The sequence below is a fragment of the Poecilia mexicana genome, unplaced genomic scaffold (genome assembly GCF_051168715.1).
Source record: "Poecilia mexicana isolate PSO_F unplaced genomic scaffold, ASM5116871v1 scaffold_10, whole genome shotgun sequence".
NCBI classification, from domain to species: domain Eukaryota; kingdom Metazoa; phylum Chordata; class Actinopteri; order Cyprinodontiformes; family Poeciliidae; genus Poecilia; species Poecilia mexicana.
The window spans coordinates 22,251,106-22,271,127 of record NW_028263379.1 but is presented as its reverse complement, the minus strand read 5'-3'; the positions used below and the strand labels follow the sequence as shown (position 1 = coordinate 22,271,127).

The following is a 20,022-nucleotide window of genomic DNA, read 5'->3' as shown; positions in this document are numbered from 1 at the left end:
TCTGATTTTTATTTTATACAAAATGACAAATCCAGTTGCAGGATCTGGAACCTGCTCAAGTTGCGGAGATCCAAAGATTTCTGGCACAACTTCTCCGTCTCCTAAGGTGCACGGAGCAGGTCAAAGATCTGGTGAGGTGGTCACCTTTCCTTACATACTGGGAAACACTTTTCTTCATCAGGGTCATTAAAAAAATCACTCAGCAGTTTCTGATCGCCTCCAGGTGAGAGCAGGTCGATGGAGTAATTCATGCAAAAAGAGCCCACAACAAGTATTCAGTTCATAAATAATACAATACGTGGACATGGTTTTCAGTAGGTCAGCATTTCAGCACTGAAATATATATATTTTTTATTGATCTTACTTAATTTTCTAATTGTAAAAGTAACTGAGTTTTTACTTTCCATATGCTATAAACCATGCTTGAAATACATTTTTGTGCTAATCAATAAAGTAGTTTTTTCTCCTCCTGTGCTCAGCAGCACAGGAGGAGTTCAGGGCAGTGAATCGCTCGCAGATGTCGCTGATGGATAAAGCGCCAGGGCGGCTGGCGGAGCTCAGAGGAGGAGCGGAGCTCAGATGGAAATGGCTCTCTCCAGGGGTTTGAGATGCTGTCAGAGGGTTTTCTCCTGGATCCCTGTCCTCATCATCACCGCCGTTGTGCTCTGGTCTTATTATGCTTACGTGTTTGAGCTGTGTCTTTGTAAGTGTGACGGACTGCGTGTCTGTTTTTTTTTTTTTGACCTCTTTCCTCCACAAACAGCGCAGATTACCGCGAAGCACTTGAACAACAACAGTAAGGTTACTGGTAGACGGGGCAATGCGGAAGTGGCTTTTAATGTTTGCCGTCATTCGATTTAGTTTGTGTAAAGCCACCTCTGACAGGTTGGCGATAACTAGTTTTCACACAGAAACTGCTGTTATTGTCTCTCTTAGCTAACTACTCCCTGGCTAGTTGTGTTAGCTTTCAGATAATATGCATCTTCTGAACAATTGGTACCACTTTCAGCGAATTACTAAATATGTTCAATTTTCTTGTTTTAACAGTTACAATCAGTAACACACTGGAGAAAGGTGAGCGCTCTCGCTTTAACTCTTAATATCTTGGATTTTCAGGTTTCGGCTCTTGTTGATTTCTGTGTTTTGCTTTTCCTTCTTTTTTTTATGTGCAGCGGTCTATCTGCTGGTATTTCATGTCTGCTTTGGGATGTTCTCCTGGACATACTGGAAGTCCATATTCACCCCTCCTGCTACACCATGCAAAAAGGTGGACTGAACACTAGATTGTCCGTATAAATCTACCATGTATGCATGTGGTTTGAGAAATATAATTAATCTGCTTTCATGCCACGATCCAGTTCCAGCTGTCATACTCGGACAAGCAACGATACGAGATGGAGGAGAGACCAGACGCTCAGAAGCAAATCCTCGTCGAGATCGCAAAGAAACTACCCATTTTCACCCGAACCCAATCCGGAGGTGAGCCGTCTCAGTTTATCTGTGTTTGATAAAAAAAACAAGTAGGTTAGGACTATCAGCTCTCTTGAGTGGTAATCAGCAGATGCATCTCTTTCATTAGTGCTGATTACGAGTTCAATCTAGGCTGCAGGAAGTGTGTGAAGGGGGGTGAGGATGCTCAGCTCAAATGTCGTCCCTTCAACTCGTCCATCTTCTTGTCTCCAGCTATCAGGTTCTGTGACCGCTGCCAGGTACTGAAGCCCGACCGCTGTCACCACTGCTCCGTTTGTGAAACGTAAGCTTCTCTTTCCTCCCCAATACCTTCATCTAGAGAGAGATATTGTGGCCAGTAGGTGTTGTGATAATTAGGAGAATGCTGCTCTGTTCATTTGAAACAGAATCCTGAGGGTCAATCAGTGCATTGCTTTGGCAGAAACAGACAGCATTCCCACCTCTTGAACTTTCCCCCCCCATTGTGTCCCACTGCAACCACAAACTTCAACTTATTTCATTGGGATTTTGTGACCTAGGTCAGCACAGTAGTAGATGTAAACTGGAAGGAAGTCATACAGAATGTTCAAGATTGTTTACATGTAAACATTTTTTAAAAGTACAGTGTTCGTTTCCAGCCCATTTTACTCTATTTCTAGAGAAAATCCATTCAGCAAGTTCCAAAGTGGTGTAGTTAGTAAATCTCCGTATGAATCCTGCTGTTCTGTGAAGGCCTCTGAGGTTTGTGAGGAGAATGACTCTAAACATGCGGTCAGAACTGCAATGGATATTTGTGTGTTGGAATGGCCCAGTCAAAGTCTAGACCTAGGTCAAACCTGAGAATTTGTGACAGGACTTGGAAATTGATGTTTACGGATTCTTTCCATCACATCTGATATACACACACACACACACACACACACACACACACACACACACACACACACACACCAAAAGCTCTCCAGCTGTGTGGCAACTTGAAGTTTGTGGCTGTAATGTGACAGAACATGAAAGTGGACAATTTTGCCAAACACTGGATGCCAGAAATGGTTGTAAAAAAAACATGTTAGTATTCAGACAGTTGATATTTTCTTTTATATTTAATATGATGAGACTTGGATGAAAAAATTATCATGAAGAGCATTTATGCTTGAAACTTCATTTTTGGGCACAATAATTCAAGAGCATTTACCTTGATTTACTGTTTTAAGATCAATCACTGTTGGAAGTGATGCATAAAAAGTATATTTTTATTTTTTTTAGTTGTGTCTTAAAGATGGACCATCACTGTCCCTGGTAAGTTGGAACTTATAGTACTTTGTAGATTGATTGCATTGATATTGTTTTTCTGTTCCCTGATTACCAAATTTTATTTTTCTCCCAGGGTAAACAACTGTGTCGGTTTTTCCAACTACAAGTTTTTCCTACTTTTCCTCGCCTACTCCATGCTGTACTGTGTGTTCATCACAGCAACAGTCCTTCAGTATTTTCTCAAATTCTGGGTGGTGAGTGTCATTGTTGTTGTTCAATTAAAAAAAAAAAAAATTTTGCAGTGTAATTTTACTGTAAAGTTTGTTTAGGTTATTTGTCCTTTTTGCCACTGGTTTCCTCGTGAACTGATGTCTCCTGTTTCTTTCTGTCCTTAGGGGGACCTGCCAAATGGACCTGCAAAGTTCCATATCCTCTTCCTCATGTTTGTTGCACTCATGTTCTTTGTCAGTCTCATGTTTCTCTTCACTTACCACTGTTGGTTAGTGGCCAAGAACAGATCCACTTTAGGTGAGAGGTGACATGCTTTTTTCTTTTTTTTTTTTTTTAAGGGAATATCCAACCATTTATGTGATGTGTGTATATATCGATATATTTTCTTTTTAATCCAATGAAATCAGGAAAATTGTGGCATGAGAACACATTCTAATTTTCAGTTCCCTTTCGTAGAGGCCTTCTCAGCTCCAGTATTTGCCAGTGGACCTGACAGAAACGGGTTCAGCCTTGGCCTACACAGAAACCTGCTGCAGGTGTTTGGAGAAGACCGCAAACTGTGGTTCATCCCCGTTTTCACAAGGTAATTACAAAAGGAGAACGTAAATTTATGATCACAAATATGATTAAGAAACATAAGGAAGTACTTTTGTATGTCATAAAACAAGACGCAAAAAAGAAATGTACTAAAAGTAACACTGACTAATTTCCTTCTTCATATCTTGTAATGGCAGCCAAGGGAATGGTCACTACTTCCCTTTAAGGAGTCAGAGCTCTGAATCCCATAACCCCTTGCTAGCTAACGAGGACATGTGGGATGAGTCGGATGATGGTTCAGAAGGAAGTTTGGGTAAGTTCTCTTTTCTGTTTATTACTCAGATATGCTCCAGAAACTTTTTCTTTAAGTTTTTTTCTCCCTACACAATCATTTTCATTAGCTCCACTGATTAGCCTTAGGAACTGGATATTGATACAGTACACTACGCAGCGCTCTCTAAACTTTAACCCGGGGAGAACAATGTAAAGTCTTAGTTTTTTTTTTTTTTTTTTTTTTGCTGTAGCAAAATCTTACTAAAAATTTAGGAACATTTATTCTATAGCGGTGGGTGAACCTTGTTAAGAAATAATAGTTTTCAGTGGAACAACTAAAGTGATTATTTCCCTTAGTTTTTGCTGTTTTCTTATTTTATCATAACTCTGTACTGTAGATACGATCTATGAAGGCAGAATCTGGGCGGATCAGTCACACGCACGACTGTTTGAATATTCTGCTACCACCTAGTGGACATACAATGCAACAATCCTCCCTTATTATGAAATCCACCAGTTCGAACAAGACCTTTGAAAAAAGTTCCCGATTTGCCCACTAAGATGAGTTTTTTTTTTTTTTTTCTTGTTCCAGTTGAGGACGCAGACCCCTCCGTTACTATCGAGATGGACGACTAACCTGCACAGATAATACTGACTTTTATCAAACACTTTGTTATGATGTGTTTGCATTCCAAATAATGTGGAAGTTGGAGGGGGTAGGGGGGAATGCTGGAGATGGTGAGTGGGAGACGGTCTGCATTATGACCTGCTCTTTTTTTTTTTTTGCCAATTTTCAATTAAGTTTTACACGATGAGGAAAGATGACGTAGGTGGACGACAAGCTGAAGTGCAAATAATGGTTTATTTAGGAAGAAAACCTATTACCTCAGTAAAAAGGATGTTATTTATTATTGGTTTGTTGGTGATGCTGTGTGGTACAGTGCTATTTTACATTGCCTCTGTTTCACAGCTGGGCTGCGTTTACAGTGTTGCACCTTAACAATCCTTCTCAGCAGGAGGCAGCGTGGGGAGAGGGAGAAGGAGTATTAAAACCCACCCTGAGGCCTGCGGAGGTCTAACGTAGGGACCCAGCTGTCCAATCAGTTTGACGTTTTCCCCCAGTGTAACATAGGTTTTAATTTTACTCTAACGAAAGGTTACAAGCATATTAGAAGATCTGACTTGACCTGCGCCTTACGCAAGTATTCCTGTGTGCTTTGGAGAAATTTCTCCTGAGAATGTATCCATCGCATCGTCCTTTCCAGGCAAACTGTGGAGTTTTTGGGGAAGAAAACAAAACAAAAAAAAAAGAAGCGGTTTTCCAAGCAGTGAAGTCAACTGTGTTATCAGATTGGACATATCACACACCAGATAGAAAAAAACTAAGCAAGCACTGATTAAGCTTTTTACAGCTGCAAGCTGAACATATTGTTTCTTCTTTTTGAAGGAAGTAATATCCTGAATATCTTGTGTATCATGACTGGGATGCTGTTTGCTGAACTCTGGAGTGCGCTTATTGGACATGCCTGTTATGTTTGTCCTCCATCATACCAGCTATCCTCATTCATTATTGTACATATTTATTAAACCTGTTCTCATCGGCTTACTGATGGAGGAGGGTGAGATTCTACATCATTTTAATGTTTGTAAAATTTTAATAATTAAAAATATTGCTGGAACTCCTGTATAACTCTTAATTTCTGTACTTCAATTTACTTATAAGCCTACAAATAAGAGTTTTGGCCTTTAATAAGCTTTGATGCTGTTCCATCTGGACACTTTAAAATGCTTCCCAGCTGTCTAAACCCATATCCGATGCTGCTCCAGTGACAAATACTTATTTTGATTTCTTTTTTTAAACTTGTTAAAAGTGTGTATAAAGCATAATGAAATATTGATCATGTTGATGTTAAGTGTATCACACAGTCTTGTCTATTTATTGTTACATTCCTTTTTTCCCTGTATGTTGGTTCACTGATTTATACCTGCTGCAGGCAGTGTCTGTATATTTTGATCCTTTTGTAACAAACTTTAAAGTGGTGTGCTTTTCTTAAACCATGATGTATAAAAATCCATGAGATTATTTGCAGCAAAGAGATACATTTAAACGTGGTTCCTTTAACTGTTGAGTATGGTGAGCGGTGCTTCCACATTTTATTTTATTTAAACCATTACTGACGTACAAAAAAAACCCCCAAAAAAACACCTCAATCCACTTTCATGTATTGTTCTGTCTGTAAACAAATATAAATTCTTTATTGATTCATCTGTTCATACAACACAAAATAAAATGATCCATGTTTTAATCTTTGTGGTTTTCTTTCTACAGTCTGAGCATAAAAAGCAAAAAAAAAAAAAAAGCAATAAATACGAGTAATGGGGTCAATCATTAGGTGTCAGTTCAACAACTTGAGTTAATAGTACTGCGTGACACAAGGACACGATGAGATGCAGAGACAAAGTCTGCAGACAAAATACCAAAAGCATTTTGTCCTGTTTTAGTCGGTGCCAAAGTATCTCTGTCCAAAATGTGTTGGCGCCACCGGGTGAACCTCTGTGGTCAGGATGGTGATGTCTGGAAACTCCTGGATTATGGACTTGGCTCCTAAAGGAAATATGGATTACATTTTAAAATGGACAACGCAATGTCGTAATGCAGTGACACGTAAACGAACGCAGCTATAGAAACATGGGATATTAAAAGCACAAAATGCAACAGAAAATTAATCTCAAAGGCCTTAAATTTCAGAAACTCGTAAACAACTTTTCTTCTTAAATTGCTGCAATAAAAGGAAAATTCTAGATTTGAATAAATGGGTGATAAACTGGCTCCGATATGATGGCATGTTCTGGAGCAGAAACATCGAAGCGTGTTGAGAACTGCTCTAGGAAATAAACGCGAAGGCCTCTGATTTCTGTCGATGCTGATTGCTAATAAGATGCTAAAACTGAGATGACGTATTGCTGGAGCAAACTGTGGTTCAGTGGAGAGTAGCAGTCGCGCAATATGGAAGTTGTGGGTTCAATTCCTGCTGCCGCTTTTGGTGACAAGCGATTTGAGTGGTTCGCTTGTAAGACTGGAAAAGCGGCACATTAATTTACTCCACTTAACATTCGTTTTATTGAAATAATTACGTTGCTTCCGTCTGATGGCAGATCATGGCAACAAAAAAAGATTTTGAATACTCTTGTATTTTACATTTTCTGACTTATAATTAACATGACCTAAAGTCAGTAACAGCAGGTCAAAGGTTTACAAAAACAGCTTTCAGACGCAACATCAAGAGGAAAAACTGGGAAGGAATTGAGGAATGTGGTTCTTGGTTTAGTTCCCAGCAGGTTGGATCGGCTACGTTTCAATTCTGTTTTTTTCCTCACATTGTCTCATCTTTCAACCTCACACTTTCTACACTGTGTCAAGAACAATTCTTAAAAAGGAAAAAAAAAAAGTATCCCAGAGTGCATTTATAGCATCGTGCCCTTCAGCTTTAAATATGTCTTATATCCAAAGTTTAAGTTTTAACCTGACGGATCCTCAGGAAGAAAGGTCACAAAGTCGAATTACCTTGAAATCCTTTTTTTTTTTTTAACATCCACATTAAATGTCACAGTAACCTGGACGGTAGTTATAGAAACTACATAAATTACCAAGAACCTCCAATCTTATATCGTCAAAAGCCATTGAAGCACCAGTGAACAATCCTGCACATGCATATGCAGAGATGAGAAAGTGGAAACGGACAGAAAAGCGGGGCTGTGAGCTGGTTTACCGTGAGGTGTGGAGAAGAGGCTGAGGAGAATAATGTGCCTGGGTTGGACACCGTGTTCTATCAGCACCCTGACGGCCTCGATCACCGTGTTCCCTGTGCCTGCAGACGCAGCAGATACGATATTAGATGTTTTTTTTCACCTGCCTGCTTACACAGGACACTTCATCTGATGGAAAAATTGCATTCTTGTATGCATTAGTTAAACTTTATCCATTGGTGTGATATAACCCCCCCCCAACCCCCCTCAAAAAAAAATCTATCTGTATGTAAATCAAGCTTTCCCATCGTTACATTTTTAAGTAACAGCGGAAACATGCCCGTTGTGACAACAGGAAACCAGAACTATTAGGATCCTATTTTTATTGGTCCTCATTATGTTATTCTGCAGCCTGGTGGCTAACGCTGAGGCAGTGTATAATTTCTCCCATGAGAGCTATAATTATCAGAGCAGTGTGAATGGTTCTGTATGATGTGGCAATGCAGAGTTGGTGGTGGCAGTGAAGGTCAACTCAAGGGAGACTTCTTACAATGAATGAGTATAGAAAAAACTTTTTTTTTTTTTTTTTGCATAAAATTAGACACGTTTTGACATTTCTGTGCGACCGGAGGTGGTTAACCGGAGCCGGGCTGAGCCTGCAGCGACTCACTGAGGATGGGGTACATGAGCAGCACTTTTCTTCTGTACACATCCGGGGGAAACTTTGCGTAGTAGACCTTCGCTTTCTGGGTCTCCTCGTCGCTCTGGATGAGGATCTTTCCGATCCGGATTGAGCGGCAGCAGTCGCGGAGGCCCTGCTCCATGGCTTCACCTGTGGAAACCAAACGTGGTTCTGTTGACAGGGTTCTGTTCACATGCTTTGCCATCACAAAACTCCCAAACTGAAATTTCTAAGCAATCAATTTGGGATGGATGGCTGAAATACGGCCAAATGGATGGATGAACAAATCAGTGATTGGATGGGATATTCTGACATTGGGACAGAGAATAATGTTTCCGAGCTCAGTTGTCTTTCCATACTTATCTAAATCTGGGAAAAAATTATCCAAAAATAAAGTCTCTAATTACTGAATACTAAAACAAAATTACCCTTCAAAATATATTAATGATCAGAATGAAAACTGTTTATTGTCATGCATTATGCGACTGATTAATTGGTTGTTGCGACCGGCTTACATGTGGATTCTGTCTGTTCACGTGTCTATGTATGTTTGTAAACAAATCTGCTGTTATGCAAGATAAAATTCAGATATGCTCTGACAATAAAGCAGTACGATATCAATTTACAGTTGATCTATTGCTGTAGATTTAACTATATGCCGTTAAAGATATAACGTGCGAAATAAAAACGTTTTCCAAGGTCCTTCATTATTTGCTTTAATAAAATAAAAAAAATAAAAAACAGACTTTAGTCTAACCTTTTAAATTGATCTCTGTCAACAGTTCACCAGCTTTCTGAAGGTCCTCCACGGTTTTTCTTTATACATATTGTCTGCTTTTTCACTCTGTCATATCTTGTGTTGACAGTGACAGCACATTGTGCCGTGTGTACTTAAAGGTAGGAGGAAGGTGACGAGCAAAAGAAGAAGCATGAGGGCTGAGGAACCTAGATACGACCTTCAGTATCTGAAAGTCACACGTAAATTCAATGTAACGAGACACGAGAGAGAGACATCGTTTAGTTGATTCCCTCCGTAAGGCAAATATTTCAGCTTACGGCTCTTTAGGAATTACCTTTTATACGCATCTTTGTGGCAGGCTGCTAGACGTACAGTGCCTATAGACGCAAATTACAATCACTTCTGTGTCAGGATGTAGAAAATATTGTCTCATCCCTTAAGTTTATGAGCTGTTTGCCAACTACAAAAGAAACAACTGTGCAAAGCTTCTGGTGTGACTCAAGTGATACTCGAGCTAAGAAGCAACGTCAAGAAAAAGACCTGCAGCAAGCCTGCAGAACTACCATTCAAAAAAACAATAAGTTCTACCGCCTGCAAGCAAAACACAGAATGTATTTCTCGGATTGCGATGTATAATTAAAGATGTGTCGACACGGGTGAGATCAACACGACTTTGTGCTTAGACTCGCATCACACACTTGAAGACATGTACAGCTTTTAGAAAGCAGATCGGGCAACAATGTTCTCATCCTTGACATTAAGTTACAGCTGAAATGAGCTTAAAGCTCGTGCTTGGCAAAAACCGACTGAATATAAAATCGTACCAAGTGACCTTGAATCGATCACTCTAATTGTATCGCCATAGAGTGATGAAAAACGGCCAACCGAGCAGACATTTTAAGCTTGTGAGATCGAGCAGCAGGGGAACGTGCAGCACAAGCGGAAATATAAAAGTAGAGATTCGCAGACTAAAGTGTCCTCACAGTGAAAAGCCTTAAAATGCTGCACCGGGTCTCACTTACCGCTCCTCATGATGCTGACTCCACAGTTGCCTCTTTCAAACTTGACTCCCTCATACTTGTACCCTAAGGGGCGGAAAATCAAACACGGACATAAAATGGAGCTGTACTGACTAGCGCTGCAAAAAAGATAAATAAAAAATGGAGCCGAGTAGAAAAACCAGTTCAGTGTTTTCAAATCTGGAGCGTTAAACCTGAGACGGTCTGACCTGTGGGAGTGGTGACGGTGCACTCGGAGAAGGGAAGCTGGTTCAAGCCTTCTTCAACTACTAGTCTGATCTGTTGTTGGGGTGGGGGAGGGAACAGAAACTATTTCAGAAAGCTGAAAACAAATGGCTTTGCCACGTTGCTGTACAGTATATGATCTCACCAGTCGGTCCGCACAGAAAACAAAATCTCCTCTGCTGGTCGTTCTGAAAGTATAAATAGGCACTTGATTAGATCAGCCTCCGCTTTTACACTTTTGTGCTTTATTTCAGCTTGGAGAAAGTAAGGTTAACAATTTTTCAGCAGAGGTTAGATCAACTTAAAATGCAAAGAGGTGCAACACACACACACACACACACACACACACACACACACACACACACACAAACTTTTGATTGATTCAAAAATATCAAACTCTACAATTTGCTGGTGTTGCTTCTATATTTTTGCTTCAATCTGTGTATCAAAATCACAGACTATATCTTTTTTTTTTAGGTTTTCTACTTATATTATGTCATTCTGCCAGCGGTATGAATGCATCATTTACCAAGATTTTACTGTATTCTCCATATGTCTGAAAGACATAAGTATTTTATTTCAAGATAAACAACAAAGGCCCAGCAAAGGTTTTGGCACCAATTCCAGAAGCATGAAAGCAACACCATATCTAAAGTAAAATATGTGGAAGTGGCAGCACCACGCTTTGGATGTGAAAGGGTCACATGTGTAAATCTTCCACACTAACAATCCAAGATCTGCATAAACTTTGCAGAGAAACAAAACATTTCTAAGTGAAGATGTTGGATAGTGAAATTGAATTAAACTACTGTAAATATGAGTTCTTTTTGTCTTTTGGATAATACACCCGAGACCATGTCTCAGGATGTCACATGAAATTTGGGGAAAGTATCGAAATCATTTATCAAACACGATTGCACTTTAAACAATTCACTATATGAATAGTTTTATGAACAGTCCATTTATTTTGGGCATCTGCTTCCCTCTGGAGAGGCCATGTTACCAAACCGGATAAGGCGCTGTGTCGCAGATATAAGAACGGGGACTCACTTGTCTCTAATTATTGTCTGTAACTCTCGGATCTGGTCGTTCAGAGGGAGCAGCTTCAGCTGAGGACCCAGGCTGTCCTGGCTGACCGGCTGCGTGGGGACATCAGTCGGTTCAGAGCTGTTCAGCACCGCAGGCACACTGCTGCTGCTGTTGGCAAACCGAACCTGCTTCATCGGGTGCTCCTGGCCACTGTTGACACTGTTCAGCTGCTGATTGTGGCATGGCATCCTGACAGCGAGGTCAAAACGCTTCAATGCTAAAGCTAGCGTGTCTTAATGAGAACGCCACGCTAACAACGCGGTAACGGGGGGAAACGTGCTCCGTCTTTAGCTTCTTCAATTCAAACTTCTACGACTAACACGGTAACCACACGGTCAGGAGCTGTGAGGCTCGCATTCAAATAGATTCAATTACTTTGTCGCGTTTTGTCGAAGTCTACGCAATCTCTTCTACAAGACAAAAACAGGATGAAAAAGCCCTCGTTGCCTCTGACTGCTACTAACCGTTACGCTCCGATGGCTACGTAAGCCGGATGTGACGCATAACCCGGTGTGTTGACTAATCGTCTTCCTCCGTCGTGAAACATGGCGCCGATATTGGCACCGCTAAAATGCGGCTTTCACTTCCAAAAAAGAAAATTGGCCTTTCTTATACGCCAGACCAGCTCATATCACGTTTGGAATAAAAGCGGCGCTGAAGACGGGAGGAATTATAAACGACAAAACACATATGTGGTGAGTAAAACGGGACGTCTGGTCGGAGAGGACACACTCTTTACGCAAGGGCAGGTATAAAAGTTCCTATAACTAACTTTTACTGTGAGATAAAATAATTCGGCTACAGTGTCTTTTTTTCTGTCATTTGTTAGTTCTCTGCTCAAATATTTGCTGACATTCAAAAGTTACTGTTTTCATAGCTTGTTGTTAAAGTTTGAGGTAGCTAACTGCTATCTGAAGTTAATTTTAACCTTTCTTTTGAGTTATTGACCGACAATTATTCTCCCATTATTAAATGGGGGAATAATTGCGTAAGCAACGGGTTACGCGTCATGTTTATGCGTTTAATGTACATTAGCGTTTTGTATCAGCTGTGTGCGAGCTAACCGTGCAGCCTTACGGTAGACCCAGTCACGTGTCTCCAAGTCCATCTGACAGGTTAGATAAGACCCTCAGTCCCACCCGGGTTCACTCGTGTTATGGCTGATACAACTCATTAGTCATCTCATGTCAACAAATGTATGGATTATTTGGCAATGATCAACGAAACTCTGCTGCCAGTTTATTCCGAAAATTTTAATTCAGAAAGTACTTCTGCTCTTACTCACTGGTAAAGACAACAACCGAAATCAGGGTTTATTTATTGTATTTCATTGGAAACATGTAAGGAGAAACCGGAAAATAAAGGATTAAAAGTCAATAAGCCCTCCTTACTACTCGATTGCCTAAATTTATAAAAACACATCCACTCACAGAAACCTCTGAAGTACACACAGAGTTGTAGACGGATCTGGCACCTAAGGAAAGGTTCTCCTTGCCATAACCTCTGTGAAATAAAAAATAGAAATATGATGAAGCCACACCACAAAGGTAAATAAAAATGGTAAAAACAAGTTTTAAAAAAACTTGCTTAAAGGTGAATATTGTAACTAATTTATCAAAGCAGCATTGGTGTCTGCAAAATTGGTATTGCAAATCAGTGTTTAAAGTGCAATAATTGTTGTCTAATATATTCCAAATAGTATGGGCTAATGTAACATTTAATCAGGTGAAGTTTATTTGTGTAGCACGTTTCAGCAACAAGGCAATTCAAAGTGCTTTCTCGCAGCAACAGATGCTCACACTGGACACAAATGACATTGTCCATAGTACTATAGGTCACAGAGCGATGGAAGCACACATGAGATGGGAACAGAAGAGCAAAATAGACTTTCATAGCAATTGATATCGGTGCAATATTTACCAATATTATTGTCTTAGCAAGACTTTATAATATTGAAAGTCTTGCTAAGACATGCATAAATATTGAGCTAGTAAAACATAAGTATAACTAAGTAAAGTAAATATCAAAGATCTACTTGAACCTATTCAGAACACAACTGTGTTTTTGCTTAGATGTATGTATGAAAATACCCCCAAAACATTTGACTATGCTATAAATTAAAAATGTTACATTATTATTTTGTAGCGGTTGGAATAATTATGGGTTTGCATTTTACATTACAAAAACCTTGAAGCCAAGGTATTTATAATGTAAAACATGACTTAGCTGCTGTATTTTTAAAATACAAATCTACAATTATTCCAACTGCTACAAAATAATAATGCAACATTTTTAATACCTTGAAGCCAAGGTATTTCTACTCTTTTTTTTATTGGTCTACATGTAGTTTCTAATTCATTTCAGTGTTGTCCTAACGTTTTAGTGAGAGGTTAGATATGAAAGTAAAATCACCAACAACAAAAAAAACACTTAATGAGAAAAGAAGCATCCTAACTTAAATGTAGTTGCAATAAATCATTGCATATTTCATTATTAAAGCTAAAATAGTTTAATTAGGAAAAAAAAGGATTCAATATTTGCTCACTCACTTTTTCAACAGTCTTGTGTGTGTATATATAGATTCTCAACCGTGGAATTATGCACAACAATAGAAACGGGTCACTATGGGTTAGGTTTACTTTAAGATCAATGTGCTTTTCTTAATCCACCCACAAGATATCTTGTGTTAACAGTCAGCTCAGCTTCTGTAGGCGTGTTTGTAGCTCTCATCCTACGTCGACTGCAACTGTTCATAAAACAAAATTCTGTTGCAGATATACACTCATAAGTTCTGAAATGTGTTTGGAGCGTGCCCTGTTTTTGCGTGTTTGTTACACTTAAATGTTTCAGAGTGCAAAAGTATTTCAATATCGGACAAAGATAACCTGAATACACACAAAACATTTCAGATAATTTAATTTGTGAAAAGCTATGCAAACTAGCCTGTCTCTATTTGAACAAATAATTATTGTCATGAAGTATTTAAGAGACTTTTGCACCTCTTGTCTTGACTTTTACAACCTGAATTGTTTTAATTCAGGCTGCTGGAAGTTTAAAGTATGAAATCTATAAGGGAGCCCATTTTTCTGAGCCCCGTATTTATTCTGTTTCAGCATGCTTAAATTTTAAAAACGACTTTGTAAACAAAAACAAGGCGACTGTCACATACGGCGTCTCTTGTGTTTCAGCTGAGCTCCGTTCCACACTTACGAACAGCGACATGGAGCACAAACAGATTGGAGAGCAGCCGTCGGATTTTAGAGGGGCTGAAAGTGAGTAGTATTTTCCAAACTGCTGAAAATAAGTGTGTTTTACAAAGTCAAACCTGAAATTACAAAGTGATTCTATTCATATTTCTACAGCATTTGCAGGGGATGGACAAGCGGACATGTTGGCATGGCCACGCAGGCGGAGGTTTGAGTGCAGACCCAAAAAATGTGGTGGGTGTTGTACCTAGGTCCAGTCAGCGACGAAAAGTTTCACACTGCTGTGTTTATTCATAGCAATTAAATAAACAGTAATTGGAAGTCGTAAATGAGAAATTAATGTAAAGTGAGCGCCCGTGTCAGTGGGTATTTAGGGTATTGATTTGACAATGTCGGAGTTAATTTAACTTTTCATCACTTCAACTTATAGGGGATCAATACTAGCTAATGTGATTCCAGTAGACATGCATCTAAATGCAGTGTCATTGTTCATATCTGTGCTTATCGGTTCACTGTCGATTAATCTGGTTGGTTATAGTTGTGGCTTTTGAATAAATTAGCATCATATACTGTATAGATTTTTACATGCTGTGATATATTCAGGCTCTTTTAAGTTGCATATAAATCAGTTGTGCTGCCTTTGCAGTGTCACACTTTGCCTGATTGTGTTTGATTAAAGGCAGGTGATGGATACACTTTCTTTGTAATTTGCTCCAAGGAGCTGCCACACAGCAGGGCTGGAACATGCTGCCACCATATTGAGTGGATTAGAGGAATTACCGCATATTCTGTAGCCTGGCGAGAGTCCCCACGGCAGATGTGTGTGGAAGTGCGAGTAAACAACCGCGCTGGCACCGGCGGACTCTCTGCCTCAGCTGGGATGACAGCCCAGGTGTCTCCTGGGAGTTGTAGTGTCAGACTGGATGCCCAAGTCCACCTGGAGACTCTCTCATTGCTGTTGTCAGATCTCTCGTGGGACTCCTGCTGACATTTGATGTTCCGTGTGTCTGCCACACTGTGGTCTTAAGGTTGCTGCGGCTGTCACACTGAATGCAGAATGAGCATTACTCACCAATATTTTCAGACAGAACGCAGATTGGAAAGTTAAAATGATCCTAAACATGATTTTATCCGTGTTTCCTGCTTTTTAAAAGACAGCCTGGAAATCTGGGAAAATTATCTAACATTTTGTTTATGTTGTTGATTTGCTGCAGCTGAAAGAAGTGAATTCGACCAAGATCCTGTCTGCCATGCTGGCCTACGTGTGGCCAAAGGACCGGCCAGACCTGCGGGCACGTGTTGCCATTTCGCTTGGTCTTCTGGCTGGAGCTAAAGTAAGTTTATTATAAAAGTTTATGCTAGTAAATTTGGTAGCATTTGCTCTATTTGCTCTTCCTTACTTGGTGGGTGATGGACCTCTCCAGCTTTAGCTGTTTTATGCATAGCTATTGGTTCATTTTGATTCATCTTTGGGAAGTTTGGTACTTGCTTTTGCAACCAATTACCTAAAAATAAATCTCCATAATCTAGCTATAATGGATTCTTATAAATATTATCAACCAGCAGCAAGTGCCTCAGAGTTTTCATTACTTTGATCAGAGGTATTGCTGCACTGCATCAGGAAGACATGTTATTGCAAAACTAATGCTAAATATTCAAATGATTATATTGATTATGATTAGTCATTTTCCTTTCTCGATGCTTTCTTTTCCTTCATTAATCAGACTTTAAGGACAATCAAAGTCTGTCCACCTGATAAAATGCATTATTGTCATTCAAATTTTAAATAAAAGTTACATACTGCAGGTACAAGAAGATTTGGATTGAAAACAGGCATTGCAAAAGATAAAACCTGGATTTTATTTAAGTTGTTTTTGTTATTAAGTAATTTACTGGGCTGTGTTTAAATCATGTTTTTTCTAAAGTAAGTTTTAAAAGTCCTACATTCAACTTACTGAAATTTGCAGAAACCCCTGGTGCACTTTACTTCATCTGCTTTGTGTGTAGAGTATTCTTTAGAAACAGCAACAACTGCACTGTTTCCTGTTGGCAATTACTGCATGAAAATAGGAATCATTGTTTAACAAAGAAAAGTAAAGAAAAAAAAAAGAAAAATCAAGCTAAAAATTACTTGTGAGGAATCTCCGCAATCAGACTTTCAAATCAGTCAGTGGACTTTTGCAAGAGTGATGGCAATAAAGAAGTTTTATTGTTAAATAAAGGGAAAATTGTTTTTACAGGCATTGGATCACAAGCAGCCTGCTAGAGCACTTTGAGTTTATTATGTCATTAACTGCTGATTCCATAAATGAGTGATAATGAAACACAAACTACCAGAGATCAGCTGCTGCGCAGAACAGAAGAAATTCATTAAGCCTTTCTAAGAGATGAATTGTCCAGCCAGCTCTTTTCATTCTAAAAAGACCTTTCCATGTAGTTCCCTCTTGTCATCTTGGTACCTACTGCCCCTGGCCTGGGTCCATCAATACTTTCTCCTGGAAAACTTATTTCTTTTAAAGCAAGGAAAAGATGTAATTTTTCTGGCTTGTAGTGTTGTAAAGTCTCAGATTAATATTCTCTATATCAGGGGTGTCCAAAATCGGTCCTCGAGGGCCGGCATCCTGCATGTTTTACTTCTCTCCCTACTGGTTGCAACAACCTCCTCAGCAAGTCAGTGTTCTGCTTAGGCCTTCTAACGAGCCATCATTTGATGCAGGTGTGTAAAACCAGGGAGAGTGTGTAAAAACATGCAGCATCCCGGCCCTCCAGGACCGACTTTGGACACCCCTGCTCTATATGCTATGCTACTGAGTATTGTGATAATTATATAGATTATGATTAACCACAAATTTTCCTGACTCTTTTCTTTCTATTGTTATCATCACATCCCCACCATTTTCTGAGAGCTTTAGCATCTCAAACATCCAGTGTGGGCAGTGAAAATCCTCTATCCGGCCAAATGTAGCACTGGGGTGAAAAATTTGGATGCCTGGCACTTAATACATTATATGCAGCCAAATATTCTATTCAAGCAGTCCTTTTGTAATAATTGCAGCATTGCATATATTGATATTGTGATCATATTTGCAATTTAAGAAATTGTGCAAATTGTGCAATTACAGAAATCCCAAACGCATCAAGAAGCAAAAGGCCTTAATAATTGCAACAGCATGCTAAATATCTAAGTTAAATATACCAGCACAGACTTGTGATTGAGTGGGTAGACTTTATTTGAGGCATATTTAAAAAAAAAAAAAAAAATCTAATAACTCTGCCCTAAAGCATGCAGCGTATCATCCAAGGACACCAAACAGCAGTGACTAATCCACGTAGAACAGTATGTGCCTGAACACCAGTGGTGACAAACTGTCAGCCACGTTTCAATCTTAGTCTCTCCAAAAACCTTATTTCAGTGTGGGCACTGCTGGAAGTGATCAGACATAATGTGGGTCTTTTTGTGTGTTACAGGATGCAAGTTATTTGTGTTTAAAGAAAGATAAACTTCTCAATTAGGAACGGTAACATTTAGATTTACTGTGATTCTGTTCATTAAGTATTGGTATAATAAACATAAATGACAAAGGAACAAAAATCCCACCAGGAACAACAAATCATTCAAGGAGTATTGTGAAATCCAAGACATCCTTCCTCTGGAGCATACAGTGAGAAATCTGTTGAATCACTTTAAAGTGCAAACAATTTAATAGACTGAGCCATAGCTATCACATTGCAGTGCTGCACACAATGCCAGTTTGAATATCAAAGATCAGAAACCCCTTTTAGATTCAGGATTTAAAGCTGTTGCTAACCAAAAGCTTAAAAGGAATGCAGCAAGATTGGTGTTAAAGTACTGCTGCACCATTTCAGACAAACATTTTTTTTTGTTATTTGTCAGAAGGACATTGCTTTTGTTTCCCTTTGGTGCTGGAAAAAAACAGACTTACAATAAAAAGCATGGTAATTTGAGGCTGTCGTGCTGTGATAAGGTGTTGATTTCTACCAAGCATAACACTGCAAAGTCCACAGAAATAACAGTATTTATTTAAATGAAAGACTAATCATGAATCATAAAGTGGTGAGTATACTACACATCTAGCATTTGTGCATTTCATAATATTCTTAAAGGAAGGGAGAGGGATTTTCTAGGTTGTTTATAAAAAATTTGGTTCCTTTGGTTGTTAAAAATTATATATATATATATATATATAAATGAAATTTGACTTTCCAGTTTGATCCCTTGAAATTTGGCCCTGTCTCTTTAAGAATCCCCATTTCTTTCCAACATTCTGTCTTCAGCTCATCATCTCAACGTATGATTTGCTCTGCAGACTCGCAGTTCCGACAGGTTTTTGCATATTAACTGCTGCCACTAGTCTGGTGGAGCTGAAGGCGCAGGAAAGCGATGCAACATGAAGCGGAAGTTTAGCTGTAGATGGCAGCTCGACTCTAACATCAAAACTTCTCATAATCAGTTTTTTTTTTTTTTTTTAAGCACAAGACATAAATTTGAGGATCATAATAAATATAAAGTTATATGGAAAATCAATTTGTGAAGCGCTGTGGTTAAATCAGAAGTATTTTCCTAATGGACGTACTGTAAGTAGACATTACAGGACTCTAAATACAGTTAAAATCTGGAAAAGTACATAATTTAATTTTTAGCATGTTCCAGGTCTGAATAATTGTGGAGAAAATAAAACGTACGGAGTATAGAAATGTGTCTGTCATTTTTTGGAATGGCTAGAATATCCTGGATCCCAATCTAATACAAGCTAATTGCATTGGATTTTTGTTGAATAATAGCTAAATTACATGCTTTATCTTTTTCCTGGTCACAACCTACTTTGAATACCTTTGCATCAGTATTGTTATGTTACAGACTGACTGCAGATCCTTTGAAAACAATCAAAAATGGACACTCACACTGGCGCTTTCGACTGTAGAAAACTTTAAATCGAATTGTTTTCTACAGCGTGCAGATCTTCAGAAAAAAATCTGTAAGAATGTGTAAACAAGTTAAAATTAAGAATATGTCGAAAGCCTGGTGATATTTAGGAGTATACTTACAAGTTGTTGCAAAACAGATCACTTGAAGCACTGGTTAAGTTTTAAATATTCCCGTTTAATCAAATCCTCTCCCTGCACCTTTTGCAGAAACATCATGAGCACTTGCGTTAAGTGATTGCACTTGGAGAAGACGCCATGTAAAACTGAAAGCAGCGTGCATTTAAAGCAGTCTTTTAAATAATTAATTGCATGCATCAATCAGTGTGTGATGTGTTTTCTCTTCCTTTGTTGATAGTCTCTAATTTACACCCTGGAAAATAATCACAAATTCAAAGCTCCCAAATAAGTGTGTCCTGCTGCCGCCCAGCACGGCTCCCTCTGGTGTGTACTAAAAGAGTGTGGCGCGAGTGCATACAATCCAATCGACTCCTTCTATTTTCCTGCGTGGTTGGAGTTAACCTCCATTTTACCAATTTGTCTGTTTGAACCGAAACCACCAGCTGTGTGGATGCAATTTTTAAATCAACTGAATAATTACGTGGTTACAGTGCATCTCACCTCTGCGAG

The 20,022-nt window shown here is 39.0% G+C and overlaps 3 protein-coding genes across 4 annotated transcripts in view; 2 read left to right on the top strand and 1 right to left on the bottom strand.

Annotated features, from left to right (window-relative positions):
- The first annotated feature begins 514 nt into the window (after positions 1 to 514).
- zdhhc15b (zDHHC palmitoyltransferase 15b) lies at positions 515 to 6,047 on the top strand. Its single transcript, XM_014987571.2, has 11 exons — positions 515 to 703; positions 1,048 to 1,074; positions 1,173 to 1,267; positions 1,359 to 1,479; positions 1,684 to 1,753; positions 2,713 to 2,745; positions 2,834 to 2,954; positions 3,096 to 3,228; positions 3,388 to 3,514; positions 3,666 to 3,781; positions 4,334 to 6,047. Exons 1-11 carry the CDS (start codon positions 580 to 582, stop codon positions 4,375 to 4,377), a joined length of 1,011 nt encoding a protein of 336 aa, XP_014843057.1. The 5' UTR covers positions 515 to 579; the 3' UTR covers positions 4,378 to 6,047.
- Positions 5,958 to 11,455, bottom strand: uprt (uracil phosphoribosyltransferase (FUR1) homolog (S. cerevisiae)). Its single transcript, XM_014987572.2, has 7 exons — positions 11,204 to 11,455; positions 10,299 to 10,341; positions 10,138 to 10,207; positions 9,932 to 9,994; positions 8,159 to 8,320; positions 7,512 to 7,610; positions 5,958 to 6,346 (listed from the first exon to the last, which is right to left on the bottom strand). Exons 1-7 carry the CDS (start codon positions 11,428 to 11,430, stop codon positions 6,240 to 6,242), a joined length of 771 nt encoding a protein of 256 aa, XP_014843058.1. The 5' UTR covers positions 11,431 to 11,455; the 3' UTR covers positions 5,958 to 6,239.
- Positions 11,456 to 11,693: 238 nt separating this feature from the next.
- abcb7 (ATP binding cassette subfamily B member 7) overlaps positions 11,694 to 20,022 on the top strand; it is a 30,516-nt gene continuing 22,187 nt past the window's right edge. The window contains exons 1-4 of one of the 2 annotated variants that reach the window (XM_014987570.2): positions 11,694 to 11,937; positions 14,431 to 14,514; positions 14,605 to 14,682; positions 15,663 to 15,782. In XM_014987570.2, the coding sequence (XP_014843056.2) occupies positions 11,788 to 11,937; positions 14,431 to 14,514; positions 14,605 to 14,682; positions 15,663 to 15,782 (432 nt within the window). In that variant the 5' untranslated portion in view covers positions 11,694 to 11,787. Of the gene's footprint in view, positions 11,992 to 14,430; positions 14,515 to 14,604; positions 14,683 to 15,662; positions 15,783 to 20,022 lie in introns of both variants that reach the window. The other variant, XM_014987569.2, reaches the window with a different exon arrangement.

Bases quoted from the DNA above. Each gene is read 5' to 3' on its own strand.
- zdhhc15b (XM_014987571.2), top strand. From the start codon at position 580: ATGGAAATGGCTCTCTCCAGGGGTTTGAGATGCTGTCAGAGGGTTTTC. The intron at 2,746-2,833 runs GTAAGTTGGAAC...TTTTTCTCCCAG, and splicing joins ATGGACCATCACTGTCCCTG to GGTAAACAACTGTGTCGGTT. The intron at 3,515-3,665 runs GTAATTACAAAA...TTGTAATGGCAG, and splicing joins TTCATCCCCGTTTTCACAAG to CCAAGGGAATGGTCACTACT.
- uprt (XM_014987572.2), bottom strand. From the start codon at position 11,430: ATGCCATGCCACAATCAGCAGCTGAACAGTGTCAACAGTGGCCAGGAG. The intron at 9,995-10,137 runs GTCAGACCGTCT...TCCGCCCCTTAG, and splicing joins CACCGTCACCACTCCCACAG to GGTACAAGTATGAGGGAGTC. The intron at 6,347-7,511 runs GTAAACCAGCTC...TATTTCCTTTAG, and splicing joins CCTCTTCTCCACACCTCACG to GAGCCAAGTCCATAATCCAG.